The sequence below is a fragment of the Pleurodeles waltl genome, chromosome 4_2 (assembly GCF_031143425.1).
Source record: "Pleurodeles waltl isolate 20211129_DDA chromosome 4_2, aPleWal1.hap1.20221129, whole genome shotgun sequence".
Classification (NCBI taxonomy): Eukaryota; Metazoa; Chordata; class Amphibia; order Caudata; family Salamandridae; genus Pleurodeles; species Pleurodeles waltl.
Window position 1 is genome coordinate 51573138 of NC_090443.1, and position 22740 is coordinate 51595877.

A 22740-nucleotide genomic window follows, 5' to 3' on the forward strand; every position below is an offset into this window, starting at 1 on the left:
ATCCCACCAATTGTCTGAAGCTAATGGATCCCATATCCATTGCACAGTCAATTCCCGATGCCGCTTTCTCACCTTCCTCTAATATGTGAGTAGCCTGTGTTTTACTATTATCTCGCAGGAAATCCAGGTATGCAGCAATGTCTGACCACATTTGGTGATCATATCGCCCTAGGATGGCCAAAGAGTTTGCGGTTTGGACGGTGGCACCCAACATGAGTGTGAATCTCTTGCAAATATTGTCAAATCGCCTGCCCTTCTTGTCAGGCAGATAAGTGAAGGGGTGGAAGAATTTTTAGATCTGCGTTGCTCAGCCTGAACAATGACTGAATCAGGTCTTGGATGTCCAGTTAAGCAGGCTGATGAATTGTCTGGGGCATTGAATTTCTTATCAATTTTGGTTAGAACAGCAGTGATGGACGCTGGTGTCTTCATGATTTTTACTCCTTCCTCCCATTTGTAGTTAATAATTGGTATTGCTCTGACTTTTTCTGGACTGATTTTTAAAATCATATAAAAAACAGTCCGTCTGTTTAACAGGAATAGGGAGTTGAAAACGCTTGGCTGCTATCTCCATTAACAAGTGAAAACCTTCAATATTGCCTGGAGAAGAATCTAGTGGTTGTGGCACTGGAGGAGAAGGTGGAGCGATAATCATCCCTTTTGTTGGTGATGGTATGATTGGCTGGGATTTCACCTTCCTTGCTGTTTCCACCACCACCACCATCATCGTTATCATCATCATCTGAAGAAGGATCATCCAGAGGAAGCACAGGAATACTGGATTGCAGAGACATCCTTGGGGTAGGAGGTAGAGGCAGATGTTCTAGAGATTTAGGCGCAGGCGTGGCCTCCATTACAGGCATATGATGCGCCTCAGCTGGTGTTGGAAAGCATTTATAATAATCTTTAAGCATACTCTGCAGGTCTTGCACGAGGGTGGCTGTGACCAAACTCATGTCTGGTGATGAAGGAGGCACACAACGATGATAATATTTTGCATATCGATGAGATTGATAAACGGGCTCATAATAATCTTGCTTCTCGTCTTCATCCTAATATTTGACATGTAATTCAGAGGGTATGTGAGCCGTGCCAAACATTCCCTGATCTTTCTCCTCTGAGTCTTGAATGTCCAGCAAATGACTGTGTGTTAACAGAGATACATTTAAGGTGATGTGAAAGAAAGATGCATCCAGTGAGGAGATGGCAAAACTGTTGTCGACGAGGTCGTTGACGGTGTGGCCAATAGTAGTGTTGATGGCCTTTTCTGTCTTGACTTTGCAGACAAGGTCTTTTCCAAAGGTTGTGTTGTCAATGGTGGTACTGATGTCGATGTCGTTGTCGATGGAGGATGTCTTCGTTGACGTTACCGTCGTTGAAACAATGATTCTCGTCAAAGTTGTGGTAGCCGTTGACAAGGTGGTCTTTCTCGACGTAGAAGTCTCCATCCACGACGTTGATGACGACGGTAGAGTTGTTGTCGGGCCCCTTAAAGTTGTAGTTTTAAGTCATCAACAATGGTTTTGGTGTCTTGGATGTTGTCGACGATGCCTTTGAAGACAATGTTGACTTCTTTGAAGGCTCAGATGATAATGTAGTCTTCATAGGAATATCTATAGAAGGAGAAGAGAGCTCGGATTTAGAGACTGAGGATGCCCTCTTTGATTTCTCTTGATGGGAAGAGCCTACTACAGAGCTGTGGTGGGTCTTTAATAAGGCTTCTTTACCTCGTTGAGGGGACTCAAGGCAGGACCTTTCCCTCTTTCTGGAAGGCTGTGAGGAGATAGAACACTTGCTACTCTCTTCCTCAGAAAGCACAAAAGGCTTAGATTTATGTTTTTGTAGCCATAATAAGTCTTCCCTCACAGTCCTTGAGGGTTTTTGTAGACAAAGTTCTACATATTTTGCAGTCTCTTACCTTGTGGGATGGATAAAGACAATATATACAATCCTGATGAGGATATTCTGAATGGAGCCTTTTCTTATCACAGGTGGCACAAGGTCTGAAGGGTCCTTTCTTGACTAGTTCTGGCATAGTGGAACAGAGAAATGGTTGTTTGAAGATGAATATGTTTGGAAATACTGAGCAGAGCTCAGGGAGACTCCCTCACACACGACCTGTGGGGAAAATCTGAGGAAAGATGCCTCTGTTGGGAGTGTTCTAAAGGGCACTGTTGTCTAATTGGCCATTGTTCAACTTTGGTCCTTTTTTAAAAAGGACATAGATAGGCTATTAAGCTGAACTCTGTATTCCCTTTACAGTCTATTATACTGCTTGCTATGATACAGTGGAACTCCCACTTCGCGACGGGGAATGATTCAAGCATGTGACTCGATGAACGATACCCCAATACTGGTGAATGGTTGTTTATAGGCCAGTAAGCCAACTTCAGAATAGGAGACTTTCCCCTTACTCTCATCATTTTGTCGGAAAAGAAAGCTGTAATACCTCAAGGAGTCAAACAGTGAGCTATTGGAAGCCAGGTTTCTGGGTTGTTTTGTGAATTGAAGAGGAAGTTCCGTACTCAAGCCATCTGACAGGTCCTGGATGTTGTAGTGTCAGGGAAGGCCTAATGCCCTTTTTGCCCACGGTGATTAGTATGATGACAGAGCCAAAAATAAAAGCCAGCATACCACTTTCACATTCGGTCACTCACTCAGGATAGTGAAACATGCAAATTTACCAGGCAGGTGACGTTCCTGTCCCAACAGTAGGGGTGGGCGATAAACTCTGCTCCCGGGGAAGTTGGCACAGTTTTGGCCACTTTGTGTTAAAGCATGTAGTGTGGAGTTCCGGACAAATAGCTCCAACAGCCACGTGGCATTTTTTGTTTCCTCTTGTGTGCTGCGTGCCAACAGCAAGTTGGTGAGTGAGATTTGGCATCCCCTTGCACAATTTTTGGATGCTGGGAGGACACCCAGTGAGATTTTCCTAAAGATCGGGATTGAACCCTTTGCGATCAGAAAGCTGTTGCTCGACCAGAAAATCTATTTAAGCTGCAGCAAAATCAGCTCAAGAAGCAGTGCCCTCTAGTGTGCCACATGGTGCAGTTCCTGTTTTTCTCCCCAGCATGGAATGAGCTCCCGGAGCTAAAAATCTGCATAAGGTTCCTATTTCCACCCGTTTTGTGGAATCTCACAGAGTTTTCATGTATCTCCAAAGAATTCCACAGAGTAAAACTCTGCGAGTTCTGACCACCCCTACCTAACAGTGGATTGGTGAAAAAGGTGATGATAAGACAGTTTATAGTGCACAGCTGCTTTGTTTCTGCTGCTACAAACTTCATTTGGTCTTACTTATTTAGAACTACTTCAATGCTTTAACCATCTGCATGAAATCCACTAAATTAGAAAAACTCAGTTGAGAGATGTGGAGGCTCAAAGTGGGCACATCCTGTGTCTTACCAAGTTTTCTGGAGGCAGAAGAAAGGGGGGTGTCTTCAGGCAGCGGCAGAGAGCCAGAGGCTAGCATCTGGGTACCGGAGGTGCTGCCTGCACGGCCTTTCTGGGTGTTGCGGTGGTCTTGAGAGGCCCCTCGTGTGGACTGATGGTGCACTGGTAGGTGGACAGTCTGTAGCTTTAGATCCAAGTCAGCTTTCCTGTCTCCCATTTCTCCTGCAAACACAGTGATAACAGGACATTAAGGCCAGTATAAGGGAACGCAATAAGAATGGAAAGAAAAATGGTGAGAAGAGGGCAAAGGATTAGAGCAGTAAGAGGTGTTTTCAGATCTTTAACTCACAATCAGTAATCGGGAGATGGCAACAAAGAACATGTTTCTAAATTTAAAAATGCATTTTAGCAACAAGTGCTTCCACCGATCTGTAGATTAGGATTAATTTGTAGACTGTCTCTGTAGGTTTATATGCTTGAAAAAATATATACCTGGAGATAGACCAAGGGAAGATTCACAACAGTATGAATCTTCATGCTGGAGAACCAATAATGATGCAAAGTAGGCCTTACAAGTTACACTTGGGCCTGATCGCTCGAGTGATCCGATCGACGTGGTGCACAAAGCTGCTCAGGCCCAAATGGAATAATAATCTATTCTAAATGTGTGGTTCAAATGCACACACTCCCAGCCAAACTGTAGTAGTCCTCCTTGTGCACCAGGGGAGGAGCCTTCATCCTCTTTGGGAATGGAACCTGCTTAGTGAGAGCAATGTTGAACTAGAACATGTTGCCATATGAGCTGCCGCTCCGCCTGCTGCATCTCAAGGTTAAAAAGGATCTGTTAGTCATTCTGATGTCTCTGCATTCCAAGAGGCATTCAGTAATGTAAAAATGTTCGCAATACTGCTTCAGTCAAATTGCTTAGGGCTTGGGAGAAAAGTGTTGCCCTTGGAACCAAAATCACTGCGCTAGGCACTTTCCTAATCACAGTATTTATTATAAATACATCACACCTTTGCCTAGATCGGAGTCAGAGCATTAGAGCTGTAGAAAAATTCGAAACCACACAAGATAAATGCACAAATAAAGAGTGCCCTTTTACAGACAAGGCTGTCCTGACTGACGCAGACCTGCAGATTGGGAGTGACTCAAGTGCAAAGATCATTAATGGCATGTCATCTGTGAACATCAACACAATGTAGAGACATTCAACAAACATACTTTTTTCTCTCTGTCAATTATAGCCGACATGAAGTGCTCAGAGTTGAACACTGTTGTCACACTTGCAGGACAGCGGCGCACACTGCTCTGAAAGTAATTAAAACTGGGGTCCAGTGACAGTGTTTTCTAGACTAGTGGTTCTTGACCTTTTGTCTCCCAAGGATCCCCAATGAATGAATACAGTAAGCCGGGTACCTCCTCCAAAGCAATTTCTATGACTTGAGCCTCAAAACACTACACAACATGTATACATCAAACAGATACATAAATTATGGAAATTATTTACTTTACAAGCAAAATAAGAGAACAATTGAAATTTTAATTGGAAAGTTTAAGCTTTTCAAAATGTAGCTTTATTACTAAAATACGAAGCAATATGCTAGTCTCTAGCATATCATTGTCTTTTTTGTTCCTATGGCATGTACTTTTTTCAGCCCACACCACTGTTGCTTCAAATGAAGCCACAGGCAGTCCATACTAGATTTCATTAGTTGTACTTACACTGCTCTCATAAATCAAGATAATGATGCCAACTCAATGTCTAGCTTCCAATTTTAAATCTTTTCACATAAGCAGAATGTTTTAAAACTTTCAATTTTGTTTTTATGTATAAATACTTTATTATTCAGCTAATAATATTTAATTTTATGGACAGCCATGGACACACCTAAATAGGCGCTGCGGACCCTCAAGGGTCCCGAGACCAAAGGTTAAGAAATACTGTACTAAGCTGTCTCTTCTCACCTGTCCCATCGAACCCATCCAGTGTGATGGAGTCAGAGTCTTCAAGGTCCCTGGCATCAATGGACAGTGTGTCAAGCCCCTGGCTCAGCGAGTCCACAGACTCTGTGTCATTAGCCAGACCATTGACATGGTAGCCGTTGATCCCACTGCCCTCTGGGGATATCACACATGGCTCCTCTTCTCCAGAAGCCTGCTTGCTGGAATCGGTCACGCTGCTCGCTGCATCTGTCACACTAGGTTTGCTTTTCTTCTTTTTGTTCTGAAAATCGCAAAGAGAATAATTACACACAAAGAACCCAGGACACTTAATTCCTAAAATAATCATGACCTACATAAAAGTGACATCGAAGCACCCCTTTTGGAGTTGCACCCAGGATGCAGAACGATATCTGGCACACAAAGCCTTCCATGTAAACACTTGACTTAACCTCTAAAGAGATGCACTCTTGAGTGCAGGTCCATGAACACGACAGATGTTTAAGAAAGTTCATCCGCCATACACTACTAAATAAGGTGCTTAAATATTCACAGGATTCACGTGTGCAGAGCAAGGGGTACGTGACACCAGAAGCATGCAGAACCTGTGATCTCTGACATCACAAGAGAGCCACGAATTCAAACTAAAACAGTTAAGTTTACAGAGCTTAGTATATATGACACTGCAAGTGTAGGATGATACACGTGTAAAATCCAAATTCTTCCCTTTCTTATAAACAGCAAAAACTTTTTAATACTTTGAAATGTAAACCCACTCTTTGGAATCCAGTTTTGCTTCTGGGAATTCCAAACTCCTCAGATATGCAACATCAGAAAATAAGAGGCAAATGTTACCTACATGACAAGATACTACAATTTGTGATCAGTTACGTCATGGTACCTTGTCATCATAAGCACAAAAGTAAACGCTGACAAACATAAAAGTGCATAGCAAATGGCATCACTTGATTGCAGAGCAAGGGATGTGCAACCTCAAAGAAGTCACAAACACAGCATCATAATTTACCGAGATGAGAAATGAACTACAGCAAGCATATTATGCGGCGGCTGAGCGAGGTCACAAGAGGGCATGTTCAGGCAGAGAAACTTCTCAAGAGTGCAGGGTGAAGGTTAAGCAACAAAACCAGTGACGACATAGCTACACAGACATGAGCACCATCACTGGTGGACAGGGTATAAGTAACATCACAATGTGACTTTTAAGCAATATAACTGGTGCGTATTGCAACACTTTTGTACTATCACTAGTGTTTGGAGAGAAAGTTGAGCAATATCACATGTACGGAAAGCAAAAACAATTTGACATTACAAGAGCACAAGGGTACGGGTTGAGAAAGATCATGTGCTTACAGTGAGACGGAAGGGCTGTCAGGAATGTGATGGAGACTGAGTTGCTTCAAGAATACTTGCAGTGTAGGTTCAGCAACATTTTTAAGTGCACTAGGCAAGATTTTGGGACCAGCACAAGTGCACAGGACTATGGGTGAGGGGAACTCCAAGGGGGTCTGGTGGATGTTTTGTTTGTGTGCGGTGATAGGGTTTGAGACATTAGAAGTGGATTTGGTGTACTGGTCAACATCACCAAGGCCCGCTGCAAGATAAAACATCACTAGAGGGCAGAGCATGAATTGAGAGGTACCACGCAATCACAAGACGAGGGCTAAGCAGCATTCTAATAGGGCAGGGAAAAGGTTGACCTACATAAGAGGGCTTGATGCTATAATGAGAGAGCAGGGTGGGGCTTGAGCAACACATGTGTACAAAGTACATGCTGAGCAATACCACGAAAGGACAGGGCAAGCTTTGAGATGCATCAAGAAAGCACAAACAAGGGGAGGCTGAAACTATAGTTCGATATAGCAAGACTTAGTTTACTTCAGCAGCAGCAAGAGCGTTGTGCTGTCACTAGAGTGCACTGAAAAGGATGAGTGATAGTGCATGAGCAAAGCTTCTGTGACACCACAAGTGCTGTGGGTGTGGACTGAATAAAATAAATATGAAGCAGAGAAGGGTTCTGCAACATCAAGGGTGTAGAAGGTAAGGCTACTTGGCATCACAAGTGTTCAAAGTAGAGGATGAGCGACTCTTCAAGTGCAAACATCAATTCAACTGCTGCATCACAAGTGGCTAGAGTGCAAACTCTCCTGGGTACTGGCCAGTTCTATTGCACTCTCAAGTTTACTTGAGCAGAGTTGCACAGTACATCTCTATTTCAGCAAATTCACTGTCTGACAGCACAACACCACTCACGCTATAGTTATGAACAGTGTACCTTTGCATTAAACACAAAGCCTTGGTATTGCAATGGCAGCTTTGTAGCTCTAGGTTATTCTCGGAAGCCTTCAGAACACAAAGAAAGTCATTAGGGGACCAGCCATGACACGCTGTAGACAGAATTTATAGCCTCGGTTGCCTGTCTAATGAAAATATCTGCTGTATCCTCTACTGATGGCTTCCTGAGGATAACACATTCTCATACTTTTTAGACTGTTAAAATGAATACCACAGATTTGGCTGTATACAGCAGTGTCACGCTACAAAGTGGAAAACACTAACAAAGCTTTATTTTAGTAACACCCACTATCACAAATGTCTCAGAGTCCTCAAAAGTTATCATCAGTACAGGTCACAAACATGTACATCTGCTTTCACAACCTGTGCCTTGCACAAGTTACTGGCCAATACAATTATATTTTTGACCACGTTAAATTATCTTTTAAGACGCCTTGAAAAGGACAAACAGGCCAGGATAAAGGACATTAACTCAACATTACCTTTTTTTTGCTGTTCACTTTCCATTCCTTAAGCACATCAACTGCACTGCCTAAAAAAGGAAAAGACAGTAACATTGGTAGTATCTGGAAGCTAGAAGTAAATTATAGCACTGTTCATTGCCTCCCAGAGGGGCTGCACCTCTCATGAATGCTTAACCGCTGCTCAGATTCATTTTATAAGTCTTACATAATCATGTCCACAGACAATCACATTATTATTGTCTTCAGAACAACCCGTCTCCTGAATCACCTAACCATTTTCCCAGAGCCATCTCCTTCCAAAATCCTTAACACACTTCATCCTCGGGGCCACCACCACCACCGTCTTCAAATGGTACATTCCCTACCACCACAGACTCCTTGGAGCCATCATCCTTACCTCCACTGCACCCCAGAGCTACCATGCATTTCACCAATGCTTCCCCAAGGCTACCACTGCTGCCATCACTGCCTCTCCAGAGCCAACATCCCCACTGCCCCCACAGCAAATTTCTGTTCCCCTCAGTAGCAGCTGGGAGCCACTATTCTAAACCCACTCTCTCTCTAGAGAAACTATGCCTTTACACAGTCACTTTCAGAGAGTAAAATATTACTTACCTGTAACTATAGCATAACAACTCAATGTGTTCTACATTCACATGTTGGTGTAATTTTTAAATCTGGGCTGCTGATTAAAATTATTTTTTAAAAATCAATCAAATGGTTGTTGACCTGAGGGAGTGTCCAATCAGACCTCCTTCTGAAATCCGATTCCAAAAAGCCCCACGATCCAGTGACGTCTACAGACTGTCCTGTTAAAAAGGATGCTTGAGTTCAGGTCAACCTTTGCAATCACATCTAATATTGTGATGAGGCAGACAGGGTTGCGATTTCCATGTAGCAGTCTTGCATTTGTTTTAGTATGTCCTCATTGTACATCAGTATATTCCCTAAGAATGCTACTATTACCTTTTTCCATCTTAGGAGTGAGCTGCTGTTAACTGGGATACCCATTTATCTGTCCACTAACAGCACAGCACAGCACAGCACAGTACTTCTCTGGTGTGAGTGCTAAAAACATTTTTTAAGTGTTTCAGGTGATTAATGACTAACTGTTTCCATGCAATAGCCCAGCACTGGCAGGAATGAAGCAGATATTGTATAGACTAGTTTCACTGCCCTCAGCAAAAGGCTTCTGCTTGAAGCTACAATTGCCAATGATATGTTGTAGCTCGCTAATGCTTTGTGCATGAGAAAGTTGCACACCAGCAAATATCCAGTGGTGAATATTGAAACTGTAGGTTATCTAGCTTTGTCCACCATGCCAATAGGCAGAGGGATTGTGACTATCTGAAAAGTAGTAATACTGTGCAGAGTAGAGAATGCTTTAATGTTGGGTGATTTTTCGACGTTGAAGATTTGAGGTAAATCACAAGTAAGGGCAACGTGTTAATCCTAGGGATCTGGGTAATAAATCAGATATACAATAATATGATCCACTTGGGGAAAGGGGAAAGCCTATCCACCTTAGGCCAATGAGAACAATACACTAATTATTATTGGTATAGTACATCAATACAATTAATCTTGCAACAAATTCAATATATCACAATTTTTTGGTAAAAAGATCTCAGTAGCAACATTCATGTTATAGGTGTTTCACAATCAGCGCTGTTTAATTTGACATATGTGAATAAAGAGCACAGGTGGTTATTTACAATATATACAGTGTAGGAACTGATGATGTGGAAAATTAAAAATACAAGACTCAAAATTGGAGTTTGTTAAAAAAAAAAAAGTGAGTCAACATCATCAATCCTGTAGTAAAAGTCGACGTTTTGACCCCACACATAATTTATAACAGGGTCATTATCAGGACCTAGATAGTAGCATCCAACACAGCACAATAGTTGAAAGACACCAATTTCTCTGGGAAAGTGAAAATCACCCTACTGGAAAAACAAATCCAACACAGTTCGGTGGCCAAATTACATTGTTTTTTTTTTTTGCAAGATCACCCTGTTATAAATTATGTGTGGGACTGAAATATCGACTTTTATTGGAGAACTTATGTTGACTGGTACTGCAAAATCTGGTCCCAAGCGACTCCCCCAAGTTTCCATTCTTACCTTGCAGCCTAAAAGTTCCCTTTACTTCAAAATCCTAAGGCACACCTCTCACGGCCACAAAGCTCTCATTCTTCTCTCACCACGTCAAAGCTCCCATTGTACTTTGGTTTCTCAAGACTACATCTTCACCTTACCATAGCTTCCATCCTTACAGGACAAAAGTGTGGATCTTTACCATATTGTCCCCAAAGATCCCAGCATTCTCTTCCAAACCCCAAAGATCTACTCATCACCTCACAGTTTAAAAAACGAATTTACTGTTCACAGCGCCCCAAAACTCCCAACATCACCTAGGAGACCCCACCCTTGCAACTTTACCTTCCATGAAAGCCTGCACTGCCCGGTCCACAGAGTTGTCAAAATGTTGCAGGACTAAGATAATTTCATTGTTGCTCTTATTCGGGACTACTGCACGCACTGCTGTGATCTGGAAGAGAAAGCACAGCCCCAGCTTGTTTCAGGCAATCCTCAAACACAAAGAAAACGTAAGTACTACAGCACGCACTGTCCTGGTGCACAGGCGAGAACTGCGAAATGAATGGCAACAGCAGACTTTTAGGAAATGGACTGATTAAAGGACAAGTGAAGCCGAACGTGCTTTTGAGTAGAACAACTGGATACCTGCACAGCATGAGGAATCAAATGTAGTAATAACTAGAATCAAATTATATTCTGTTGGGTGTGCTGCGGGATCTCTCAGGAGTACTATCCTGGGAGAAAGAATGAAGGAAAAAGAGATTCCATGACAGAAACAGAACGTCTGAGGGAGAGGGCTGAATATAGGAAAGACCATGCCTCAGTCCCTTCTAGTTCATTAGGTCCGCGTACCTTACTCCAAAAACCTTCTGAAATTTCATGTGTCAGCAGCTCCTCTCTGGCCTTTCTTGCGGTGCTACTAGACTACTAGGAAGAAATCACAGGTAACAACATTGCCAATCTTAAGGAATCTTTTTCCAGCTTACTTCATAGATGAATATATTTACAGGTATTGAGGTGGAGTGGGTATCAGTCCTCTTTATAATACAGAGACTTGGTGACTCTCTCCCATCAAGTTACTACAAAGAAAAGTAGAGATGTAGATTTGTGCTTATAACATAACAGCCGGTATCTTATTGAAAGGCAAAAAAGGAAAGTTGAGGTGACTCGATCACCCAGCAATTTTATAGCTATGAGGAAACACGGTGAGATATGCTTTGTAGAAAATGCCTGAAGTTGACAAGCTAACAAGCTTGCTGAATGGGATTTTCAATCCAAATAATTTCACATTGTTCCAGCTACTCCTTTGTCTCAGAGGTGAAGCTGGAATGTTGGCTTAAATCCACAGCTAAGACTGTTCCTGTGCTTTGGCACGTTTTAGGAGAAAACTCACCCCTCCTGAGCTAGCAGAAGAAGAGACAGCCGTCAACAATGCTGTTGAGATAGATGCTTACCTAGCAAAATGGTCCAAGACTTAACATTAACAGTAGACATCTCCAGAAAGAAAAAAAAAATCGGGATTCAAGTCACTTACACAAAAACAGATTTTCAAAAAGCAGCTGAAAATTAGGATTTTTTCATAAACTCCTCAGCCTACTTCTATATTTATTTAATTTCATATGTGAATATTTATTTTTGAGACTTAACAATTAATCCTAAATCAACCACCCACAACCTTCTTATCAATAAATAAGCATTAAAGCCTGTGATTACCAAAATGCGAAATATTTCATAGCCTGCGTTTTCATATGCCGCTTTTGTATTTCATATTTATACAATTTGAAGCCCTTTCCAGGGTATCAACATAACTGTGCACCACAGTACACTGTAAACACAGAATACAGTGTTTATTTCTGAAACTATTTAGTGAAACTGCACTTCATTTGCATTACTCTGTGATAAATACTGTTTTCATCCAAGCACTCACGAGGCACCCTTGGGTCCTTAATACCCTACCAGAACAGTGAAACTTTGGATTGTGTTCTAACAGCTGAGATAGGAGGAGCTCATTTTGAGGTCCAGTGTCTGGTTGTAGGTGCCAAAGGCAACATCATGTCTACTGGTGAAATGAGTACACATTTTTGCCTCACTTCCTCGCTCGAAGACGTGCCAACACCACAGGAGGCATACAAATTTGGCCAGAGAGAGACCGCCTTTAGGACAGAGAGACACAGACACTGGAGCAGAGGGACCTAGGATAAAAATGCTGACGCACAAACACAAGACACGCAAACTATTATGACACAACCACATAGTGTGAAAAGACAAAAGCATTGACAGAGTTCACTTTACAAATCCCACATAACATAGCTACATCTGTTACCTGAGCCAGCACAGATTCACATCTTACCTTCTCCTTCATGTTTTCATAAGAGCCACCCTGGGCTAGCACCGTGTTAGATTGGACATCGAAGACGAACCCTGTGGCATCTGGAGGATAAAGAACACAATAAGGTGAGTTTGCATCCAAAAAGTGGTACGAGGCTTGGTGCAAGAACGGTGGACTTAGGAACCATTTTAGTGCCTATCCCCACAAAAGTGGAGTAATGCTGTTTGCGATTAGCATGTTAGACGCTGATATGAAACTTGAGGTCCATGACTTGCAAGGCCTCCTCCATCCTATGCATCAAACTTCAACAAGACAATAGTAAATGAGGTTTAACAACAGTGTCCGAGTTCTGAAAGGGCTGCACAGAGGTGCAGTGACAGCTCAAGGGACGACTGTCTATGGATGCTACTGGGGGGTAATGGAGCCACTATAAAATGGAACATTTGTATGTGGTTTCTGGCAAGGCATAGCACTTACAAAAAAAGCTCAACACGAATGGCTACTGGAACTAAACAGAAAAGAAGGATCAAATTAAGCACTAGATCAACTAAATTATTTCACATAGTGCAGGGAAAGTCCCTCTTTCTGGCATGGTGACCCTCACTTTTTGCCTGTTGTCAGTGTGCTTTGACTGCTTTTACTGGGATCCTGCTAATTAGACCCCAATGATTGTGCTTGTTCCTCTAAACTGTGCTGTCTTGGTACCCTTTAGACCCCACAATTAGCACACTGGTGTACCCCTATAAGTCTCTAGTATATGGTACCTAGGTACCTAAGGCATTGGTGAACCAGGGATCCCCCATGGGCTGCAGCATTTATTATTCTGCCCATGGGAGCCCATGCAAACTGTGTGTGCAGGCCTGCCATTTGCAGCCTGCGTGATAAGGTATAGGCACCCTTTCACTGCTGGTCACTACATCAGGTCACTGGAAGTCACCCTTATGGTAGGACCTTAAAGCCCTAAGGGAAGGGTGCAGGTCTCTGTGTATGTGGGCACCCCTGCAGGAGCAGAGGTGCACCTACAAACTCCATCTCCAATTCCGTGGACTTGGAAAGTGCGGGAAGCCATTTAAGCTATGTACTGGTCATAGGTCACTACTTATGGTCCAGCTACATAATGGTAACTCCGAACCTAGAGATGTTTGGTATCAAACATGTCGGAATCATACTCAAATACTGATGCCGGTACTGGTGGTATGATCCATGCACTCTGGGGGCTCCTTACAGTATTCCTCCTACCAGTCTTCCAGGGTCTGCGGGTAGCCCACGCTGCTTGACCAGCTCAAGCAGGGGAAGGCTGAACAAAGGATTTCCTGTGGGAGAGGGGTGCAACCTCCTCTCCCTTGGAAATAGGTGTTACAAGGCTGGGGAGAGGTAGCTCCCCATGCCGCCGACTTGCTTTGAAGGGCACATATGGTGCCCTCCTTGGATAATCCGGTTTGCCCCAGGTCCCTGCTCTGGCATGAAACTGCACAAAGGAAAAGGGAGTGACCACTCCCCTGCCTGTCACCGCCCCAGGGGTTGTGCCCAGAGCTCCTCCAGGTGGCCACTTCATTCTGTCATCTTGAAACCAAGATGAGCAGATGCCCTTGGGGCCATCTGACTAGTCAGGTTAGGCAGATTACGTCAGTGAGAACCTTTGATAGGTGGTCACCTTGCAAAGTGACAAAGCCCCCTTTTTTTTTTTTTTTACTTATTTAGGGACTTCCCTATTGGTGGGTCCCAAGATCCAGCGTGCAGGACTCCACCAGGACTTCTCTGCAACAAACTGCTCTGCTCCTGGCCACTGGAACCACTGCTGGACTTTACAGGAACCAAACAAGACTGCAACACCAAGATGGCATCTCATTGTAACATTGTTTCCGTGGCTCCTGTCAGCAACTTGCAACATTTCTACAGCTGTGCTTCCTCTGGGGTCAACAAGACTTCAGCTGCACACAAGAAGGAATCTCCCTTGGAGAGAAGGAGTCACTCCCCTACATCGGCAGGAAAATAAGGAAACGACATCCGGCTGCTGGAGTCTGCTGTCCTGTGGACTTGCGAAGATTCTCCAACACAGGTGGTGGTTCTGAGAGGTCCTCTGGGTCCTCTCTGCCTTCTTTCCAACTTGGGAGACGGTGAGTCCTTCCCTCTTCTTCCAGGATGGAATCCCTGTGCACTGTGACTGTTGCAGCAGCCAAGGCTTGTTGACTCCTGCTCCGAGGGATCTTGAGCCTCCAAGTAGCCCTGGCCCCAGCACTCTACCTCTGCAAGGACAGTCTCCTCTCTGCTGCTCCAGCGACTTGGGACTTCTCTTCAGGTGTGCTGCCAGGGCCTCACTGTGACTTACTGTGCCTGCTGCCAGTGGGTTGCTCGTGGGGGCCTGGAGTGCTTCTGCTGGCTCTCCTGTCTTCTTAGCGTCAACCTGGCCTCCCCTCCAAAGGTCGAGTCCCCAGGACCTTGCTGGTTCTCTTCAGCTCTGCTAATCTCCTACAGCTCCAGTTGCATGTGCTTGTGCTTGTTGGTGGTCCTCCTGACCACTGACCTATCTGCAATCCAATGACCGACGAGGGACAGCTCGTGGGTGACTACAGGGACTTCTCTGCAGCCCCTGCACTACGCAGCTGAACTTTATCCACCACCGTCAACCTGGATCTTCACCCACAGAAGGGTGGGCACTGCCTCCTGCCCATCTGGACACTCCTGATGGACTGGACTCTGTCCCCTTCTTTCGCAGGTCCTCTTCTTCCTGGATCCACTGTTGGGTTCCACCGACCTGGTCCTGCTCTTACAATATTCCAACTCCAAGTCCCCATGTTAGCCTATGGGATGACCAGGTAACTTACCTCTGCTCTCTTGGTAGCTGTGGGTCTTCTAGATAGTTAAAACTTGGGGTTCCACACTCTCCCAGCCCTTGGCTAACTACTCCATAACCTCTGGCGGGGAACCCATTCTCACATTCCACTTTTTTAGTATATGGTTTGGCCCCACGATAAGGCCCTTGCTATTTTGTGCTATTTCTTAGTACTTACCTGTGTATATTTTGTGTGTACTTACATCCAGAAGGGGGTTTGCCTATAGTAATCTAGTTTGGTGTTCCTGTGATAAGGTGCCTTTATTTTTGCAAAACTGTGCAGTTTCTTTCATTTGTGATCAGTTACTGTGTACTACTGTGGTACTGCAATTGCTTCACACTTCTCCTCGATGAGTCTTGGCTGCTCTCCACAGCTACCTCTGGAGATCCCTGGCTACGTAGACACTGTAACACTAACTAATAAGGGTTGCCTTGACCCAGTATAAGGTGTACATCAAAGGTGTCCACCACACACAGGGCCAGCCTCCTACACATGAAAAGGCAAATTAGGCTGAAAAGCAAGTAAGATTATGCAGCATATTATGTTATTAGAGTCAAATTAAGAAACACATTTTGTGAAATTATTGTACAGCTATTATGAAATTCTAGCACACACTTATACAAGAGATGCAAGCATGCTATGAAATACAAAGATTTCTGAAGTGCGAAAATGATGCATAGTCAGGGGATCTTATTTAAAAGGGTATTTACTAATAATTAATAATTGTGTCATGCATGGAAAAACAGGAATGCCATTTTGACACTGCCCTTTCTATCTCCCAGAGTAAAACTAAAAACAAAACACATAATTAAATAACATACAATGTTGTTGTTAGACGAATACAAGTCACACTTCATGTAATAAAAGATGAGCCTTATTCATTTGGCACATACCGATTACTGTATCTAAAAACTGACCCAAGTATCCGTCTTACCATTTGTTCACACTGCAGAAACTCGGGAAACACTTGATTATCAAAGGTTTTTTTTAGACATGTTATACAGCAGCAAGGCTAAAGTAAAAATAAATAAATTACAGTTTTTGTTCTTTTTTTTTTTTTACAGGTGCTACTAAGTGGTCCTAGCGGGTGGCTTAAAAAAATTGACAAATAGCACTATTTGACTTCGTCAATGTTATTTTTTTACCATGTTGTACAGCATGGTTAAAATTCACAAAATATATAGAAATATTTTTGCAGCCAAAAGGCAGTAGATCTGCTAGACAGCATGCTAAAAAAAAAAAAAACACTGACACAGCCATTACATCTTGCATAGGCAAGACCTATTGGCTTTGGCAATGTTTGTTCGGTGTTGTTGCCGACAACAAAAAGCCTTCCAACAATTCAACTACTGGAAATCTTTACACCATGTGTACAAAGTATCACTTCTATAAATGCCTGACTACAGCAATCAACTGATGAACAGGTTAACGTCTGCCAAGTGTAAAGGTTAGTTAGCATTCCAGCTTGTGTGCAGTAGTTTCAATAACATTTGCCCCGCTGATCCTACCACCCCCCTATTTATTTTTAGGTACAATGTGCAAAATTATGTAACATATAGTGGTCTATGTGCTATGTGACAACTGCGAAAAATTCATATTTACCCAGAAGCCACTGCATAGTGTTGTCACACAGGACCGGTTTTTTTCTTGCTGGACACACGGGGACAATGTAAACTAGGAAGGGAGCTTGGGTACACTATTACACAAGACAGTACATGCTGTAAGGTATAAGCCCTGCAGCAGACGGTCGAAGGAAAATGAAAAAAGTCCTGAAGCTACTCGTAAAAGGAAAGGAGATGAATCCATAGAAGGAAGCCTATATGCTGGGGCACAGACCTGCGGGATATAGCTGGTGTGATGTGGAAGTAGCTGCTGACCTTTACTCATGGTGAACAATGTACACGAGATATTGTGTGGGAGGTCACAACAACCATGCACGTAACTAGAGCTGGGTTTCTCTGACGAGCATACCTGAAACGAAACTCAGAAGTAGGCTCTGCAGGAAAGGAAAGTGAGCAACTCTTGGGTGCAGTACATTTCAGGCTTAAACATTACTTACGGCTCCTCACAGAAGGTAGAATGAAGGGACGAAACAACCAAGAGCTTAATGAATGACAGCGCAACGAAAGGTTCAATGAGCAGCAAGTGAATGACAATCCTCAATAAGGTCCAACAAGAAAAGCTGAAAGGGAACCAATCTTACTAAAAATCTCTACTGCCAAAATAATGAAGAGCTAAACAAATATCTTAACGAGCACCAACCCAATAAAGAGCTGAACGGGCACCAACACAAGGACAAGTCTATAAGACTGACAAGAAAGGCACACAAGACAAATAAATCACAGTCTTCAAAAGAAAACAATATTTATTTACATGCAGGTATAAAATCTTGATAATTCACAAGAAAGTCATGCAACCGCATCTATTTATCAAGGGATTTCACCTGAGAATCGAGCCCACATGGCAGCTGTAAAACTATCAATTTTCTTAAAGAGACACAGCCTTTGAAGTTGTGAGGCCTTGGAGCAAAAGCATAAAATGGAATCTATTTCACTTTAGCAAACTTCAGATTCTTTAGAGACCAGGAAGCTGCATGTAACTTTCTTAAGTACTTCTGCTTTAGATTTTCTACTGCAGTCTGTAGCTTTCTAGTTAACAGATTTAATTCTCATACCATTCACCACATTGTTCTCATTTCCAGAACCTTTTTAGGTGAAGCCTATAAGACAGAGAATGAGCGTTCTGCTGCAAGGCATATTGTGGCGCACCAAGAACATAAAGAGGCTTAGAGCCCACTCGCTGCTTACCACTGGTTCCTTTGCCTTGCAACTCTCATTTGTCCCAGCTTGTCAATCTTGTGTTTGTCCACTGCATGGTGCATTGCCTCTTCACAATCTCTTTGATTGGCTTGCATCGCTGGTTCCACTCTTTGCTTTTCTGGCACTACTTTTTTCTTTTGTGTGAAGCACTCCATTAGAGTGTGTGAGTTTGAGCCATCTCCCTTGGGTATGTCTCTGCACTCCGTGTTGCTCAAATGAGTCTCTCCACCTTCTGCCTTTTAAGCTTGCCTCTGTGCGTGTCCTCACTGATTCCCACACTCATGCCCTCCATGTTGCGTTCCCCAAATTAGTGTGGCTTTCACTCACATCCTACCCCCCAATTGATTCCGTGTCCCCTCTGGCCTTTTACACATTTCTTTTGTGTCCCCTTCAGTGCTGGATCAGCACCCCTTCACTGTTCCTCGTGTTGCTTTACCATTAGGCCCCCTATCCTCCCTCATGATGATTCGAGGTTTCCCTACCATCCCGTGTTGCTTCCACTCCCCCGCTTACCTAAAAAAACATGTATGCTTAACCTGGATCAGGTAATTAAAAAGCAACAAGCATTGGCAAATCCGATAGGTCTCTCCTATACAAGAGCTATTGGCTTTGGCAATTTGTTTTTGACATGTTGTACACCAGGGTGGTTGCGGTTCACCAAGGCTAAAAGTTGGTGGCGTGGAGTGTTGTAGAGTGGATTTGTTGGTGTAGAATGGAGCAGGGGGAGCAGAATGTCGTAGAGTTGAGTGGAGGGAAGAAGAGTTCAGTGACAGTGTCGTAGACTGTAGTAAAGCAGAGTGGAGTGGTGTATAGTGGACTGGGTGGAATAGGGTGGAGTGGGTTGGAGTGGAATGAGGTAGTGGGGTATTTGGATCAGAGTACAGTATGGGACTGGACTGGGGTAGAGTGGGGTGGACTGGATGGGGTGGATTGGATTTGAGTGAAGTGGGTTGAAATGGCATGAGGTGGATTGGACTGGAGTGGGGTGGGCTGTAGTGGGGTGGATTAGATTGGACTGGGGTGGGTGGATTGGAGTGATAGGACAGTGGTGGGGTGGACTGAATTGGTGTGGACCTGGATTAGAGTGGGTGGATTGTATTGGAGGGAGGAGGAGTGGGGTGGATTGGACTGGATTGGAGTGGGTGGATTGTATTGGACAGGAGTGGGGTGGATTAGACTAAAGTGGGGTGGATTGGAGTAGGGTGGAGAATTGCAGTGGGCTGGATGGATTGCTTTGAGTGGGTTGACTGAACTGGGTTGAGGTGGAATGAAGTAGAGTGAGATGGATTTGATTAGAGTGGGGAGCAGTGGAGTTGGGTGGATTGGATGGGGTGGATATAAGATGGACTGGATAGGGGTGAGGTGGACTGTAGTGGGTGGTGACTGGATTGGGATGGAGTAGACAGGAGTGGGGTGGGTTGGAGTCGGGTAGGGTGGATTGGAGTGGGATGGGTTGGAATGGATTGGAGTGCAATGGACTGAGTGGTGTGGAATGGAGTGGGATGGAATGGGGTGGATTGGATTAGACTGGCGTGGGGTGAGGAGGATTAAACAGGATTATATTGCACTGTGGTAGATTGGAGTTGATCGGATTGGAGTGGATCAGGGTGTGGTGAATCGGGGTGGGGTGCATTGGATTGGGGTGGACTGGACTGGTTTAGTGTGGATTGAATTGAGGTAGACTGGGGTGGGGGATTGGAGTCGGGTGGACTTGAGTGGTGTAGAAGTTTTGGAGAGGGTTGGATTTGATTGGGGTTGAGTGGCCTGGATTTGAGTGGGGTGGATTATGGTGGACTGGGCTGGATTGTGGTATATTTGATTGGAGGGAGCTGGATTGTGGTGGTTTTGAGTGGGGCGGATTGGAGTGGGTAGATTAAAGTGGATTGGACTGGAGTGGGATGGATTAAATTGGATTAGATGGATTGGGGTGAAGTGGATGTATTGGACTGGAGAGGTGGGGTGGATTGGATTTGATTGGGTGGAATATTTGGAGTGGGTTGGATTTGATTGGGGTACAGTGGAATGAATTTGAGTGGGATGGGTTATGGTGCACTGGAGTGTGGTGGATTTGATTGGAGTGGGGGTGAATGATGGTGGTTTTGAGTCAAGTAGACTGGAGTGGGTGGATTAGAGTGGGTGGATTAGAGTGGGTGGATTAGAGTGGACAGGATTGGACTGGAGTGGGATGCATTAAGTTTGATTGGATGAATTGGGGTGTGGTGTGTGTATTGGACAGGAGGGGTGGGGTGGATTGGAGTGGGGGTGGAATGGATTTCAGTGTGCATTTTGGATTGGTGGGGTGAAATGAAGAGGGGATGATTTGAGTGGGGTGAATTGTTCTGGGCTGGAGCAGGGCAGATTGGAGTGGGACAGATCGTTCTGAATTGAAATGGTGCAGATTGGAGTGGTATATATTTGAGTAGGGCAGATTGTTTTCAATTGGAGTGGGGCAGATTGTTTTCGATTGGAGTGGGGCAGACTGTTTAGAGTTGAAGTGAAGCGGACTTACAGGATGGAATGGGGCATATTGTTTTGGATTGGCATCAGGCAGATTGTTTATGATTGGAATGGGGCAGACTGGAGCAGAGCAGATTGTTTTGGATTGGAACAGGGCAGATTGTTTTGGATGGACAGAGTGGGGCAAATTATTCTGGTCTGGAGTGAGGGAGATTGGATTGGAATTGGGCAGACTGATTTGGACTAGAGTGGGGGAGGATGTGTGTGAGAGTGGGGCCAGACTCTCGAGAGTGGGTTGAGAGTGGGGCCAGACTCTCGAGAGTGGGTTGAGAGTGGGGCCAGACTCTCGAGAGTGGGTTGAGAGTGGGGCCGATGGGTTGAGAGTGGGGCCGACGGGTTGAGAGTGGGGCCGACGGGTTGAGAGTGGGTTGAGAGTGGGGCCGACGGGTTGAGAGTGGGTTGAGAGTGGGGCCGAAGGGTTGAGAGTGGGTTGAGAGTGGGGCCGAAGGGTTGAGAGTGGGGCCGACGGGTTGAGAGTGGGTTGAGAGTGGGGCCGACGGGTTGAGAGTGGGTTGAGAGTGGGGCCGAAGGGTTGAGAGTGGGTTGAGAGTGGGGCCGACGGGTTGAGAGTGGGTTGAGAGTGGGGCCGACGGGTTGAGAGTGGGTTGAGAGTGGGGCCGACGGGTTGAGAGTGGGGCCGACGGGTTGAGAGTGGGTTGAGAGTGGGTTGAGAGTGGGGCCAAAGGGTTGAGAGTGGGTTGAGAGTGGGGCCGACGGGTTGAGAGTGGGTTGAGAATGGGGCCGACGGGTTGAGAGTGGGGCCGACGGGTTGAGAGTGGGGCCGACGGGTTGAGAGTGGGGCCGACGGGTTGAGAGTGGGGCCGACGGGTTGAGAGTGGGGCCGACGGGTTGAGAGTGGGGCCGACGGGTTGAGAGTGGGGCCGACGGGTTGAGAGTGGGGCCGACGGGTTGAGAGTGGGGCCGACGGGTTGAGTGGACTTGACAGCGGGCCGACGGGTTGAGAGTGGGTTGACAGCGGGGCCGACGGGTTGAGAGTGGGTTGACAGCGGGGCCGACGGGTTGAGAGTGGGTTGACAGCGGGATGACTGCTTTGGAAAAGGAGCGGGCCCGACTGCTTTGGAAAAGGAGCGGGCCCGACTGCTTTGGAAAAGGAGCGGGCCCGACTGCTTTGGAAAAGGAGCGGGCCCGACTGCTTTGGAAAAGGAGCGGGCCCGACTGCTTTGGAAAAGGAGCGGGCCCGACTGCTTTGGAAAAGGAGCGGGCCCGACTGCTTTGGAAAAGGAGCGGGCCCGACTGCTTTGGAAAAGGAGCAGACCGTTTGCTTTTGGGGCAGACTTTTTTTTTTTAATGGAGTGGGGCAGATTGTATCGGAGTGGGGCAGGCTGTTTTGGATTGCATCGGAGCGGGGGCCGACCGTTTTGGATTGCATCGGAGCGGGGGCCGACCGTTTTGGATTGCATCGGAGCGGGGGCCGACCGTTTTGGATTGCATCGGAGCGGGGGCCGACCGTTTTGGATTGCATCGGAGCGGGGGCCGACCGTTTTGGATTGCATCGGAGCGGGGGCCGACCGTTTTGGATTGCATCGGAGCGGGGGCCGACCGTTTTGGATTGCATCGGAGCGGGGGCCGACCGTTTTGGATTGCATCGGAGCGGGGGCCGACCGTTTTGGATTGCATCGGAGCGGGGGCCGACCGTTTTGGATTGCATCGGAGCGGGGGCCGACCGTTTTGGATTGCATCGGAGCGGGGGCCGACCGTTTTGGATTGCATCGGAGCGGGGGCCGACCGTTCAGAAAAGGAGCGGGGGCCGACCGTTCAGAAAAGGAGCGGGGGCCGACCGTTCAGAAAAGGAGCGGGGGCCGACCGTTCAGAAAAGGAGCGGGGGCCGACCGTTCAGAAAAGGAGCGGGGGCCGAGCGTTCAGAAAAGGAGCGGGGGCCGAGCGTTCAGAAAAGGAGCGGGGGCCGAGCGTTCAGAAAAGGAGCGGGGGCCGAGCGTTCAGAAAAGGAGCGGGGGCCGAGCGTTCAGAAAAGGAGCGGGGGCCGACCGTTCAGAAAAGGAGCGG

The 22740-nt window shown here is 45.6% G+C and overlaps 1 protein-coding gene across 3 annotated transcripts in view; it reads right to left on the minus strand.

The window, feature by feature from the left end:
* SPATS2 (spermatogenesis associated serine rich 2) overlaps positions 1-22740 on the minus strand; it is a 277452-nt gene that overhangs the window by 168992 nt on the left and 85720 nt on the right. For all 3 annotated transcript variants that reach the window (XM_069230615.1, XM_069230616.1, XM_069230617.1), the window contains 5 exons: positions 12567-12646; positions 10559-10667; positions 8133-8182; positions 5362-5620; positions 3406-3615 (listed from right to left, as the gene is read on the minus strand). In XM_069230615.1, coding sequence (XP_069086716.1) covers positions 3406-3615; positions 5362-5620; positions 8133-8182; positions 10559-10667; positions 12567-12646 — 708 coding nt within the window. The remainder of the gene's footprint in view (positions 1-3405; positions 3616-5361; positions 5621-8132; positions 8183-10558; positions 10668-12566; positions 12647-22740) is intronic.